This window comes from Meles meles, chromosome 21 (assembly GCF_922984935.1).
Source record: "Meles meles chromosome 21, mMelMel3.1 paternal haplotype, whole genome shotgun sequence".
NCBI classification, from domain to species: domain Eukaryota; kingdom Metazoa; phylum Chordata; class Mammalia; order Carnivora; family Mustelidae; genus Meles; species Meles meles.
In genome coordinates this window covers 7,578,746-7,593,031 of record NC_060086.1, presented here as the reverse complement: position 1 = coordinate 7,593,031, position 14,286 = coordinate 7,578,746, and the positions used below count along the sequence as shown (strand labels likewise).

Genomic DNA, 14,286 nt, shown 5'->3' with positions numbered 1-14,286 from the left:
CCCGAGGTCAAGAGTTGCATACTCACCTGACTGAGCCAGCCAGGGGCCCCATAGAAGATGTTATTTTATTTTATTTTTAAAGATTTTATTTATTTATTTGACAGAAATCACAAGTAGGCAGAGAGGCAGGCAGAGAGGCAGGCAGAGAGGCAGTGGGAAGCAGGCTCCCCGCTGAGCAGAGAGCCCAATGCGGGGCCCAATCCCAGGACTCTGAGATCACGACCTGAGCCGAAGGCAGAAGCTTAGCCCACGGAGCCAGCCAGGCGCCCCTAAGATATTATTTTAAATTACTTGAATAAATGGAGAATGTACTGTGGGTGTGGGTTAGAAGCTCCATTCTGTAAAGATCTTGGTTCTTGTCCAATTGATCTATTGATTCCATGTAATGCCCATAAGAGTCCAGTAGGTTTTAGAGTAATTCTAAAAGTTATATGGAAATGTAAAGGGTCAAAGTAGCTGAATATCAAGGAACAACAAATAGGAAACTTGCTCGACCAGATACCAAGTCTTAAGTAACAAGAAAGTCGTTGTGATATTGGTACGGGACAGAAGCGTATACCAATGGAGCAGAATGGAGTCCTTGCAGACCCATGCCTGTATAGACGCTTGAGTTTTGACAAGGAGTTTCTCCTATATTTTTTGCTAAAAGTTTTATGGTTTTTTTTTTTAAGATTTTATTTATTGATTTGACAGACAGAGATCACAAGCAGGCAGAGAGAGAGGAGGAAGCAGGCTCCCCGTGGAGCAGAGAGCCCCATGTGGGGCTCGATCCCAGGACCCTGGGATCATGACCTGAGCTGAAGGCAGAGGCTTGTAACCCACTGAGCCACCCAAGCACCCCTATTTTTTTTTTTAAGATTTTATTTATTTATTTGTCAGAAAGAGCACAAGCAGGCAGAGAGGCAGGCAGAGGTGGAGAGAGAAGCAGGCTCCCTGCTGAGCTAGGAGCCCGATGCAGGACTCGATCCCAGGACCCTGGGATCATGACCTGAGCTAAAGGCAGTGACCTAACCAACTGAGCCACCCAGGCATCCCAAAAATTTTGTGGTTGTAGCTTTAACAGCTTGTGATCCATTTTGAAGTAGTTCTTGCCTATGGTGCCAGATGGAGAATAAAGTTCACTGTTTTGCATGTGGAGGCCGTTATTGGGGGGGGGGAGATCCTTTTCCTGTTGATTGATTGGGTACCTTTGTTGAAAATCAGTTGACCAGCTGTGTGTGGTATTATAACTGTATTTTTTTAATCAGTAAAATTTTTAAATTAACATATAAGGTATTATTTGCCCCAGAGGTACAGGTCTGTGAATTGTCAGGCTTACACACTTCACAGCACTCACCATAGCACATACCCTCCCCAATGTCCATCCCCCAGCCACCCACCCCTCCCCTCTACCCCCCAGCAACCCTCAGTTTGCTTCCTGAGATTAAAAGTCTCTCATGGTTTGTCTTCCTCCCTATCCCATCTTGTTTCATTTTTTCCTTCCCTGCCCCCCACATCCTCCTGCCCTGTGTCTCAAATTCCTCATATCAGGGAGATCCTATGACAGTTGTCTTTCTCTGATTAACTTTTCACTCAGCATAATGCCCTCTAGTTCCATCCACATCATATAACTGGATTCTTGATTCTTTTTCATTGGTCTGTGTTTTTCTTTATATCAATTCTGCACTCTTGTCTATTATCGCTTTACAATTGTAAAATCCGGGAGAGCTAGCCCTCTCCTTCTATTCTTTTTCAAAGTTATCTCCTTGGGATTTCCAATAAATTTTGGAATCCTCTTGTCAGTCTCTGCAAAGATCTTGCTGGAATTTTGCTCAGCATGGAATTGAATCCAGAGGCAAATTTGGGGGAAATTGACATCTTACCCATGTTGCGTATCCCGGTCATGAGCACGGTTTGTCCCTCCATCTGCTCTGCTCTTTCGTTTCTCTCGAAAATGTTTCATAGTTTCCAGGGCACAGGAAACTTGCGCATCTTGTGTCAGCTTTTTCCCTAAGTATTTGGTGTTTTTGAGGTGGTCATTAATGGTATTTTTAAAATTTCACTTTCTGGCTGGTGTATAGAAATGCACTTGACTTTTACATAGTAACCTTGAATCCTTCCACCTTCTCCATCTAGATGCCTCCTACCTTGTGAAGACTTCCCCAGCTTCCTCTTCTCCTCCCTGCCCTTCCTCTCCAGGATCACATGCAGGGCTTTATCCCCAAACCTAGCCCTTTGGATTGGGGCTATTTGTTTCTATGTCCGCCTCCCCGACTAGACTGGGAACTCCTTGAAGCTGGGAGATGCCAGCCCTCTTTGGTTCAGCTTTTGTCCATTAGGGTCCAGCTCAAGGTCTGGCACACAGTAGGCATTGAGTGAGTGTCTGAGGGAAGAATGAATAGATGGATGGTTGGATGGATGGTTGGGTGGATGGTTGGGTGGATGGATGGATGGTTGGATGGATGTTTGGATGTTTGGATGGATGGATGGATGGATGGATGTTTGGATGGATGGACAGATGGTTGGATGGTTGGATGGATGGATGGTTGGGTGGATGAATGGATGGATGGATGGTTGATTAGATGAATGGATGGGTGGTTGGATGGGTGGATGGGTGGATGGGTGGATGGATAGACGGGGGAGGGAGAGAGAGAGTGAGAGATAGGGAGGAAAGGATGGAAAGGACAGATAGATGGATAGGAATTGTGCTTGTATCTGCCGAAACGAAACCAGCCTCTTTTTGTTTCTGAATCTGCTGCAGCTTTCTGCATGCTACAGTGGTCTACTTGCTGCCCAATGTCACCAGTAGACCAGTCTTCATAACTAACACATAACATACTATGTGCCACAACGTTCTGCAGGCTCCTTGTAGGCCTCCTTTCATAGAACCTGCCACATACCTCCTCTCCCTCCTCTCTCCCCCTTGTTCAGAAGTTCTACCCACTCTTACCTCTCTGTTGTTTCTCAAGTCCATTAAACATGCTGCCTCTCCGCACCTTCGCACTTGTGTTCTCCCCTACCCAGAACCCTCTTTCCTTAGATGGCTGCCTGGCTTGCTCCAACACCTCCTTTAAGCCTCTGCTCAAAGCCTTCCCTGACCACCCTGTCTCAGACAGCCCCCCCGCCACCCCAACACTCTCCATCACTCTTACCTGGCTTTCTCCATTCAACATAGCGGGTTCATTCTCCAAGCTCATTACCGGTTCCTTCCCATCCTCATTTGACCTTCTGCACCATACTGTAAGGAGGCACCAGGAGTGGTTAACGATAGTGATGTCACATTTATTGAGCTGTTACTATGCGCCAAGCAGATTGCCAAATGCTTTCCACGGAGTAACTGACCTCACCTACCTGACACCCCCATGAGGCAGGTGCCGGCTTCTGGGACAGCTCGTCGTTTGCCCACCTCCTCGTCCTAGGCTTCCCTTCCACGTGGTCCCGTCTGCCGTGTGCGAGGCTCACTCTGGTGGGGGAGGGGCGCCGTGTGCGAAGCTGCATGATTTCCTGGGCTTTCCTTCTGTTCAGTTTCGTGGACGACGGTGACAAACTTCTGCACATCAAGATAGAAGACTCCCCGGGAGCCAACATTTCCCCCTTTTTACGGCACCTCTGTCACTTCCTTGGTAAGGAGCGATCGCTGACCGGCAGTGGCTGGCCTGTGCCCGGGGGCCGTAGGGGGCTGTGGCACCCTTGTCCGCAGGCCTGTTCCTGAGGGTGACAGCCAGCACTGAGGAGAGGAAGGGCAGGGCCCAGCACCAGCCCAGCCAGGGCGGCCAGGCCCCGGGACGAGCTCGGCCCTCGGGAGCCCTCGGCAGTGTGGACAGCCACACATTTACCTCGGGGGACGTGGGGCCGAGTAAGAGCTCCACATTGCCCATGGAGCGCCCCGTGCTGTGGCCCTGGCTGGACCACTAGGCCCTCTAGGGTCTGGCCAGGCCCCAGTCCTGGCCTCGCCGAGCCTCTTGGGCAGTGAGCACGGGTGGGCCCACTGTGGGTGCAGGCGTTCGGGGAGGCCTGCTCGGGGCTGGGACCTGGGGCCTGCAGGCGAGTCATGCTCCATCCCTGCCTTCCTGTCTGGTCCGCAAGTGGGGGGAGGGTAGAAAGAAAACTCTGGAACCCTCCCAGCTCTGACTTCCGCGGTCCCCCCTGTGTGTGCACAGCGTCCCTTTAGCTCTCCCACCACACCTGGCCATGACCGCTCACGGAAGGTGGAACTGTCGGTCAGTTGGGGGCTCGGGATTGCCCCAGGAGAGCATGATGGCTGGAGACAGTGAGGTCGAGTCGGGTCCAGGGCCCCGGCCCGGGACTGCCTACTGTATCCCAGTGCAGCCCCGGCTCGCCTGGCCGCCTGGGTGGGGGGTGCTGGGAGAGGACATCCCTTACCTGCCCAGGAGGTTCCGCAATCACTTGACTAGTATCTGAGGTTGCGACTTGGCCACGTGTCCCGCCACAGGGTGCCAGAGCCTTGTGGCAGAGAGGGTCCCTCTCCGGCCCTGCCTTGCCGGGTGGCTCTGGGCCAGCCCTTAACTGTTCTGTGCCTCTGTTTCCTTGTCCGTGTGATGAGGCACTTGGTTCATCAGCTCGTGGTCCTTGCCCAGTGCTGACGGTCTGTGATTATCTCCGGGTCTTGGGGGTGACCGAACTAGCCTAGGAAGCTAGCTTGACCTTCCTCCGCACCGCACCCCCCCGCCCCTGGGCAAGACAGCCTCAGGGGCTTCGTTAAGTTGTGATTATAGCTTACCTTCCTGGGCCAGGTGCTGGGCTGGGCATAGCACAGAGTCTCATGGGTAGTCTACTGACCCCTCGGTTTCTAGATGACAGAGCGGTGGCTTGGAATACCACGCTCAGGCCCCACACGCTGTGAGCGGCAGGGTCAGAATTCACACCTAGGCCAGGCCACGCCGCCCCTGTCGGTACCTGAGTGCTGGGGTCGGGGGTGTGTGTGAAGGGACCATCCCTGCATCCCAGCCCGAGAGGCCAGCTGGTAGCGGAGCTTCCTGGGCTGGAAGCCCAGAGAACCAAGAAAAGACCTTTGCACGATCATGCTGAATAGCCAGTGTGGTTCTCTTGAACTGCCGGTGAGGTCTGAGGGGCCCTGTTTGCCAGGTGACAAAAGCGTGTCCCAGAGAGATGACATGGCCTGGGCCATGCCGTGCTGGGTCTGATCTCACTCCTGGACCACAGGCTCACTGAAGTCAGCAACTCACATTCAAGTCCCCCCACTGTCCTCCCGCCCCTTTCTTTCCTCTTGCAGAAATTCACCTCCAGCTTGGCTCGGTCGTCCTGGTCTTCTCCACCCTGGGCATCAACCGCAGCTGTGTGGCCGTCTTGGCCTTCCTCATGCACTGGAACGAGCAGACCTTGAAGGTATGCATTGCCTGGTCGAGGCTCGGACTGCGGCTCCCTCCAGCAGGCAGGGTCAGAGCTGGACCTGGGAGGAAGGCGGCCCTGACTGGAGGGTGGGAGGAGAAGGATCTGGAAAGGGAACTGCAAGTCCAATGCTTTACCCAGCATAGCACACCCAAGGTCAAGGTCCCCAAGGTCTGGGCCAGAGGCTGAGGCTGTTGCATTAGGGCCTGGGGCTTGGCGTAGGGAACAGGCCCAGGGACTCAGGCTGGGCAAGGCCACGGCCAGCAGCACCATCTGCATGTCCCTCGCTGCTGTCTGTCTGTCTACGAGGGTCCATTCAGCCTTCTCCAAGGAAGGTGCAATTTGGCTCTTGGTTGGAGCCAGAGAACCATGACCCTGGCAGGGCTTCAAGGGCACCTGCTCCAACGGTCTTGATCCGGACTGGAGAAGGGGGCTAGAGACCTGTCACCACAAGCCCCGTGGAGCCAGCGTTCCTGACGCCGAGGGCAGTGCCTTTCCACGGCACGAGGAGAGGGTGTCCGGCCCTAAGGGAGACATAGCTTGTGCCAGACTTCAGAGGGCTTTGGTGGGGCCCGAAAACTCCCCTGTACGCCTGGGGCTGTGCTGGAAGGAAGGGGAGGGTCAAAGAATGACCATGGTCAAGCCCATTGCCAACGGTTTTGGATATTGACCCCATGTGCTCTTTGGGGAAATTGCCGGCTAGAAAGAGTGTCAGACGGCCAGCAGTCCCACCTGGAGGTACCTACCCGAAGGGAAGCCAGGGCTCAGCTGTTCGTGGGGTCCTGTTCGTAGCAGCGAGACTCGCCATTGCCAACACATAGGAGTAACCCAGGTGTCCACGACACATGACAGGATACTAAAGGGGCGGTCTGTCCGCACTGTGGAGTAGCACCCAGCCTTACAAAGGAAGGACATTTTGACACCTGCTGCCACGTGAATGAACCGGGAGGACGTTAGGTGCGGGAATGGAGAGTTGTTTCCTGGATGTGAGCGTACTGGAGGTGGACAGCGGTCGCACAGCGTCGCACAACGTGGTGAATTCTTGCCGTTGAGCCGCAGCTCCAAACACGGTGACGGGGGGACGTCCTCTGTTACGTCTGTTTTACCACAACTGAACGAGAAAAGTGTCTGGAGGCAGGGTCATGGGGCCTGGAGCAAGAAGCCCAGGGCCCAGTTCTCACCCTGTGCAAGGTGAATGGTCGGGGGTCCTTGCCTGCTGGAGTGTGCTGGGGGTGTGCTGGGGGGAGGGTGAAGTTGCTCATACATCGGGAGGGAGGCCTGTGCCCTTGCTCCTGCAGGGACGGCTCTCCAGCCACCTCCCCACCAAGGGGCTCAGGCCTGCAAGGGGCCTCTCCTTTGCTGCCTTGTTGAGCTGGAATGTGGAGGAAGAGAAGCAGGGGGAGCTGGGGGAGGCAGGCCGAGCTCTCTGCCTGCAGGGGGTGTTCCAGGACTCGAACTCCCCTGGAGCTTGAATGGAGCCATTTGGAGCCCGGGGGGCCTGCCGTGGTCCCGGGTTCCTGATCACTCACAGGGACGTTTGGGCACAACAAGGTTGACAGCCTTGCGACTCTGATGTTTCGTGATGCTCCCCAGCCCTGACCAGCCAGCCACAGCCCTAGTGGCTTCCAGAGCTGGCTGGGGTGAGCACAGAGAGAGAGGACTCCCACCTGCTCTGAGTTCTCCAGCAGCGAGGGCCAGGCCCCTCTGGCGACAGGGCACGTGTTGGCCCGCACCCTGACCTTTACTGGCCCCTGCATGACTCCAGGAGGGAGGTTGAGGCCTGTCCGGGTGTGGCTGTCTGGCTCAGTGGTCAGTGGGAGGACAGGTGCTTGGGCCCCTGAGGGCCAGATCGTCCTCGCTCTTGGGAGAAGCCCCGGGGCTCCCATCCTGGGGCGGCAAACTCTGCCTCATGTACTGGAAAGTCCTGTTGCTGGGCATTCTGCCCCGAGATGCCATCTAGAGAACTCGCGACAGAAGGAGCTGTGGGCACAAAGGACTGCCGCGGAGACCTTGCCGGGTCCTTTCCAGACTGAGTCAGTCCTGGGTGGCGGTTAGGTTTTCTTGCTGCCAAGCAATGCCCTGGATGCTGACAGAGGTTGACCTGGGCTCAGCTCTGCTGCTGCCCGGGGTCCAGAGAGACGCTCCCCTCTCCTGTTGTCTTTATGGTCTTGGGGGCTACTGTGCCCCTGGCTGCTGTTAGCTCAGCGGTGATGGTCAGAGCCCAGGGGACTGGCAAGAAAAAGGGGGGGGGGAGTGTGGGCCACTCTTGGGCAATAACTGCTTCCTGGGGTTTATGGTCCCTACTCCGTTCCTTGGGGTACCAAGACCAGGAATGGGAAGTTGAGGGGTGAACTGGGAAGAATCTGGCACCCGGGGCCACCACCGTGCCTGTCCTTGGCTTTCAAAGCTTTGGCATAGGGGTGGATGGGCTCCCAAAGCCAGCAAGCCCTTAAGAAACCTATTTCAGCTCCTTTAACCTACTGGGAGTCACTTTGTCCCTTAAAGGTCTTCAGAGGGAAAAAAAAAAAAGAACCAAACCACAAACCAACTGCTCAGGCATTGCACTCGCTAACCTTGGCGGAGGGTTTCCCACATGCGTTTTCGAGGACTTCATGTGTGTTGAAAACCCAGTGACCCCACAGCATGTTATTCACTGTTTGGCAGGAGGCCTAGAGAGGCTGAATAATTTGCCCAAGGCCCCACAGTTGTAAGTAGCAGAGTTGGAATCCAAAGCCACATGACTCAGTTAGTTTCAGAATCCAGGCTTTCCACGGGGCCCTAAGGCAGCAGGGGAGCACTGGCCTGTCTGAAGAATGGGGCAGTGAGCTGGCTGCGGCCTGTTTCCGAGAGTTACCTGGCCGTGACTCCCCCCCCCCCCCCCCCGCCACCAACCCCTTCTACCCACAGGTGTTCGCTGTGTCCCAGCAGGTACTCGGTGAGCTGGGAAGGGGTTGTGAGCAGTGAGCTTGGGGGGCCGTGGTTATGCTTTGTCCTCAAGGGCCCAATCTGACCTGACCAGGACTTAATAAACCTTACAACTACGTAGGTCTGTCCGGGGTACCATGGATTTTTTTTCCCCCATAACGGCAAAATGCACATATCACAAAATTTACCATCTCTGTCATTTTTTTTTTTTTTAGATTTAAAAAAAAATTTATTCGATAGAGGTCACAAGTAGGCAGAGAAGCAGGCAGAGAGAGGGGGAAGCAGGCTCCCCGCTAAGCAGAGAGCCCGATGTGGGGCTCAGTCCCAGGATCCCGGGATCATGACCTGAGGCTTTAACCCACTGAGCCACCCAGGCACCCCCATCTCTGTCATTTTTAAGCACACAGCACAGTGTGTTAAATACATCCCCTATGGTGCAGCCAGTCTCCAGAATTCTTTTCATCTTGCAGAACTGAAACCCTATGTCCATTCAAGAGCATCTCTCTAGTCCCTTCTGTCCCCAGCCCCTGGCAGCTACCATGCTACTTTCTGTGTCTATAAACTTGGCTCCTCTAGCTACCCCGTATAAGTGGAATCACATAGTATTTGTCCTTTAGTGACTGGCTTATTTCACTTAGCATAATATCCTTAAGGTTCGTTCATGTTACAGCATGTGTTCAAATTTCCTTGTTTTTTAAAGGCTGAATACTATTCTGTTGTATGTGGTATTCACCAGTGAGTCCCTCTGGGCCTGGTGCTTTCTCTTTTGGAAGATAATTTTTTTTTTATTGATTTGATTTCTTTAATAGATATAGGCCTATTCAGATTGTGTGATTTTTGTGTGAGTTTTGGCAGATTTTGTCTGTCAAGGAATTGGCCTATTTCATCTAGATTCTATCAGGACATGGAGTTGTTCACAGTATTCCTTTATTATGCTTTTAATGTCCATGGGCTCTGTACTGATGTCTCATTTTTCATTTCTGATACTAATAATTTGTATTTTCTTCCTTTTCTTAGTACTCCGGTCAGAGGCTTATCAATTTTACAGCTTTTAAAAAAAAAGATTTTATTTGATAGAGAGATCACAAGTAGGCAAAGAGCTTGATGTGGGGCTCAGTCCCAGGATCCTGAGATCATTACCCCAGTCGAATGCAGAGGCTTAACCCACTGAGCCACCCAGGTACCCTGTGGCTTTTTTTTTTTCCCCCCAAGGAACCAGTTTTAGGTTTCACTGAATTTTTTTTCCTGTTGATTTTCTGTTTTCAAAGTCATTGATATCTGCTTTAATTTTTTAAAGATTTTATTTATTTATTTATTTATTTATTTATTTATTTATTTTTTAAAGATTTATTCATTTGACAGAGAGAAATCACAAGAGAGGCAGGCAGAGAGAGAGGAAGGGAAGCAGGCTCTCCGCTGAGCAGAGAGCCCGATGTGGGACTCGATCCCAGGACCCCGAGATCATGACCTGAGCTGAAGGCAGCGGCTTAACCCACCGAGCCACCCAGGCGCCCCTAAAGATTTTATTTATTTTTGAGAGAGGGAGAGAGAGGGGAGGAGCAGAGTACAGGGAGAGAATCCCAAGCAGACTCCCCATTGAGCACAGAACCCGATGGGAGTCTTAGTCCAACGACCCCAAAATCATGACCTGAGCTGAAACCAAGAGTCAGAAGTTCAACTGAGCCGCAGGCACCCCTGCTTTAATTTTTATTATTTCCTTTTTTTTCTATTTATTTTGGGCTTCATTTACTCTTCTATTTTTCATTTCCCAAGAGGGAAGCTTAGATGATTGATTTAGATGAACGTTCATCTTGGTCAGTGTTCCATTTGAGCTTGAGAAAAATGTGTGTTCTGTCGTTGGATGGAATATTTCTACAGATGTCAGTTATATTGAGTTAATGAATGGTGCTGTCGTGTTCAGCTGTGGTCGTACTGATTTTCTGCCTGTTCTCTCTGTCCATTTCTGTCCATTACCGATAGAGAGGTGATGAAGTCTCCATGACAGTGGATTCATCTGTTCCTCCTTGCAGTTCTGCCACTTTTTGCCTCACATACATTGATGCTCTGTCAGGTACATACCAGTGTGTGTGTATCTGTATATGTACACATTTTATTTATCCCTTCATCTGCTGGTGGGCACTTGGGTTACTTCCGCCTTTTGTCTGTTTTGTGAATGATGTTGCTGTGAACATGGGTGTATGAATATCTGAGATCCTATATTCTATTGTTATTATTATTATCTTATTTTACTCTTTTATTTTTTAAGATTTTATTTATTTATTTGACAGACAGAAATCACAAGTAGGCAGAGAGACAGGCAGAGAGAGAGAGAGGAGGAAGCAGGCTCCCCGCTAAGCAGAGAGCCAGATGCGGGTCAGAGGCTTTAACCCACTGAGCCACCCAGGTGCCTCTGGTTTAGTATTTTTGTTTCCTTTGGATGAACACCCAGAAGTGGAACCCTGGATCATATACGGTAGTTCTGTTCCTAATTTTTTGATGAACCTCCATACAATTTCCTTGTAGCTGCACCAATTTACATTTCCATCAGCCATGCATAAGGGTTCCCTCTTCTCCTCATCCTTTTCAGCACTTGTTATTTCTTATGTTTTGGGTAACAGCCATTCTAACAGGTGTGAGGCAATATCTCATTAGTGATTTTGATTTGCATTTCCCTGATCATAAGTAATGTTGAGCACCTTCTCAAGTCCCTGTTGACCATCTGTATGTCTTCTTTGGGGAAATGTCTATTCAGATCTTCTGCTCTTTTTAAAATCAGATTTTTTCCCCCATTGAGTTGCAAGAGTTCTTTATATATGTTGGATATTAACCCCTTATTAGATGTGTGATTTACAGATATTTTCTCCCATTCCATAGGGATTTTCACTTTGTTGGTGGGTTCCTTCATGGTGTAAAAGCTTTTTAGTTTGATATAGCCCCACTTGTTTATTTTTGTTCTTGTTACTTTTGATTTTGGTATCAAATCCAAAATATCATCACCAAGACTGATATCAGGGAGCTTACTGGATATGTTTTCTTCTGAGCATTATGGTTTCAGGTCTTACATTCAAGCCTTTAATTTTATTTTGAGTTGGTTTTTGTGTATGGAGTAAGACATGGTCCAGTTTCCCTATTTGCGTGTGGCTGTCCAGCTTTCCCAATGTCATTTATCGAAGAGACTGACCTTTACCCACTCTATATTCTCATCTCTTTGTCATAATTTTTAAAAAAAGATTTGTATATTTATTTATTTGACAGAGAGAGAGACACAGTGGGAGAGGGAACACAAGCAGGGGGAGTGGGAGAGGGAGAAGTAGGCTTCCCATTGAGCAGGGAGCCCGATGAGGAGCTCGATCCCAGGACCCTGAGATCATGACCTGCGCCGAAGGCAGATGCCTAACGACTGAGCCGTCCTTTGTCATGTAAGTGAATTGAAAATATATGTGTGGGTTTATTTCTAGATCGTTTTGTTCCATTGATCTTGGTGTATATTTTTATGCTCGTACCATACTGCCTTGATTACTATAGCTTCGTAATATAGTTCAAAATCAGGATGTGATGCCTCCAGCTTCATTCTTCTTTCTCAAGATTGTTCTAGCTACTTGAGGATCTTTTATGGTCCTATACATGTTTAAGGATGGTTTGTTCTATTTCTGTGAAAAATTCCATTGGAATTTTGGTAGGGGTCATATTTTTTTTTTTTTAAGATTTTATTTATTTGACAGAGAGAGATCACAAGTAGGCAGAGAGGCAGGCAGAGAGAGAGGAGGAAGCAGGCTCCCTGCGGAGCAGAGAGCCCGATGCGGGGCTCGATCCCAGGACCCTGAGATCATGACCTGAGCCGAAGGCAGCGGCTTAATCCACTGAGCCACCCAGGCGCCCCGGTAGGGGTCATATTAAATCTGTAGATGGCTTTGGGTAGTATGGGCATTTTAACTATTAACTCTTCTAATTCATGAGCATGGAATATCTTTCTATTTATTTGTTTCTTCCTCAGTTTCTTTTTATCAATGTCTTATAATTTTCAGTGTACAGGTTTTCACCCTCTTGGTTAAATTTATCCCTAGGTATTTTGTTCTCTTTGATGCAGTTATAAATGCTTTCTTAATTTCTCTTTCTGATAGTTTATTTTTAATACATAGACGTGCACCTGATTTTTTTAAAAATTTTATTTATTTATTTATTTGACAGAGAGATCACAAGTAGGCAGAGAGGCAGGCAGAGAAAGAAGGGGAAGCAGGCTCTACTGAGCAGACAGCCCTATGTGGGGCTCGATCCCAGGACCCCAAGACCATGACCTGAGCCGAAGGCAGAGGCTTTAACCCACTGAGCCACCCAGGCGCCCCTATTGGTGTCTTTTAAGTTTCTTTCAGCCCTGCTTCATAATTTTCAGGGTATGGTCTTTTACCTCCTTGGTAAGTTTATTCCTGAGTATCATATTCCTTTCGATGCCATTGTAAGTGGAATTGTGTTTTTTTTTTTTTAAGATTTTATTTATTTATGTCAGAGAGAGTGAGCAGAGACAGACAGAGTGGCAGGCAGAGGCAGAGGGAGAAGCAGGCTCCCTGCCAAGCAAGGAGCCCGATGCGGGACTCAATCCCAGGACGCTGGGATCATGACCTGAGCCGAAGGCAGCCGCCCAACCCACTGAGCCACCCAGGCGTCCCTGGAATTGTGTTCTTAATTGACTTTTCAGATTTCATCATTAGTGTCTACAGATGTAACTGATTTGGAGTGTGGGATTTCGTAATGGGGCAACATCGCTAAACTCATTTATTCTGACAGATTGTTGTTTCGGTGTGATCTTTAATGGTTTCTTACATATACAGCCATGTCATCTGCAAACAGGTAATTTTACTTCTCCAATTTGGACTCTCTTCTGCCCTCCCTCCCTCCCTCCTTTCCCCACTTCCTTCCTGCCTCCCTTCCTTCCTTTGGTGGTTAGGACTTCTAGTATCATGTTAAGCAGAAATGATGAAAGCAGGCTTCCTTGTCTTCTTCCTGATCTTACGGGAAAAGCTTTCCATCTTGCACCGGTACGATGTTACCCGTGGGCTTGTCGTCCTTGGCCTTCATTATGTTCGGGTGCATTTTTCTCTTCTTACTTTGCTGAGGCCCCGCTTTGGCCATTTCCTTTTTCCTCTGTCTTCAGTCTAGCTGGAGACCGGCTTGTCCTCTTCCTTCCTGTGTTTCAAGGTAGACGCTTGAAAGCAAGCGGCTTCAGTTTCCCTCCTTTGGAGAATTCCCCCCACAGCGCTCTTCCCGTTCCCGTGAATTTATGCGTTCACAGTGCAAACCTTTGTTGAGGTGGCATTGTGTGCTGGGCACGGCCACGGTGCGCTCCTGCCCACGTTGTCTGAAGCTTCGCGGGGGCCATCTGAAGCAGGAGGGGCCCCTGCCTCGGTGTCCAGCCGCACAGGGGCTTGCTCAAGACAGGGCGGCTCCCATGACTCTTGCGTCGGCGCCGGGCTGCTGCCGCATCTGTGTCCCCCCGCGAAGCCATGCTGCTGGCCCCTGGGCAGATGCCTCCCGTCCCGCCGCAGCTGTGTGTAGGTGGAAAGGCCCCGGTCCCATCCCGAAGTCAGCTTTCTCCTCCTTGCATTGACAGAAGTCCTGGGCCCACGTCAAGAAGTGCAAAAACAACGTGCATCCCAGCCGGGCCTTGGTGGCTCAGCTGTCCGAGTGGGAGAAGGTCATCCTCGGAGACTCTGTCACAGACATCTTGGATCTGCTCTACTGATCTTCTCTGTGGTCCAGCTCCGGGTCCTGAGGGCCTCCGGGGGGTAGTGGGCCAGGCCGTGTCACCGGGCTGGTGTGGAAAGAGAAGGCCTTTCCTGCCTGGAGTCCTGTGTCAGCCTCGTGCAGTTTTTCTCGGGCTCCTCGTGCACAACCCGGAGCAGGTGTTCTCTGCCCAGACTCTGCGAGAACCCCCGTCCCAGGGTTTACCCGGCCCACCCCACCGTTCGACGGAGGCGGCTTCTGGAAGAGCACCGGGCTTCTGAGCCCCCATGACCT

General features: G+C 50.7%; 1 protein-coding gene across 5 annotated transcripts in view; it reads left to right on the top strand.

Annotated features, from left to right (window-relative positions):
* STYXL1 (serine/threonine/tyrosine interacting like 1) overlaps window positions 1-14,023 on the top strand; it is a 56,483-nt gene extending 42,460 nt beyond the window's left edge. For 4 of the 5 annotated variants that reach the window (XM_045992840.1, XM_045992843.1, XM_045992839.1 and 1 more), the window contains 3 exons: window positions 3,505-3,602; window positions 5,234-5,346; window positions 13,880-14,023. In XM_045992840.1, the coding sequence (XP_045848796.1) occupies window positions 3,505-3,602; window positions 5,234-5,346; window positions 13,880-14,011 (343 nt within the window). In that variant the 3' untranslated portion in view covers window positions 14,012-14,023. Of the gene's footprint in view, window positions 1-3,350; window positions 3,603-5,233; window positions 5,347-13,879 lie in introns of those variants that run through there. The other variant, XR_006816637.1, reaches the window with a different exon arrangement.
* The last annotated feature ends 263 nt before the right edge of the window (window positions 14,024-14,286 follow it).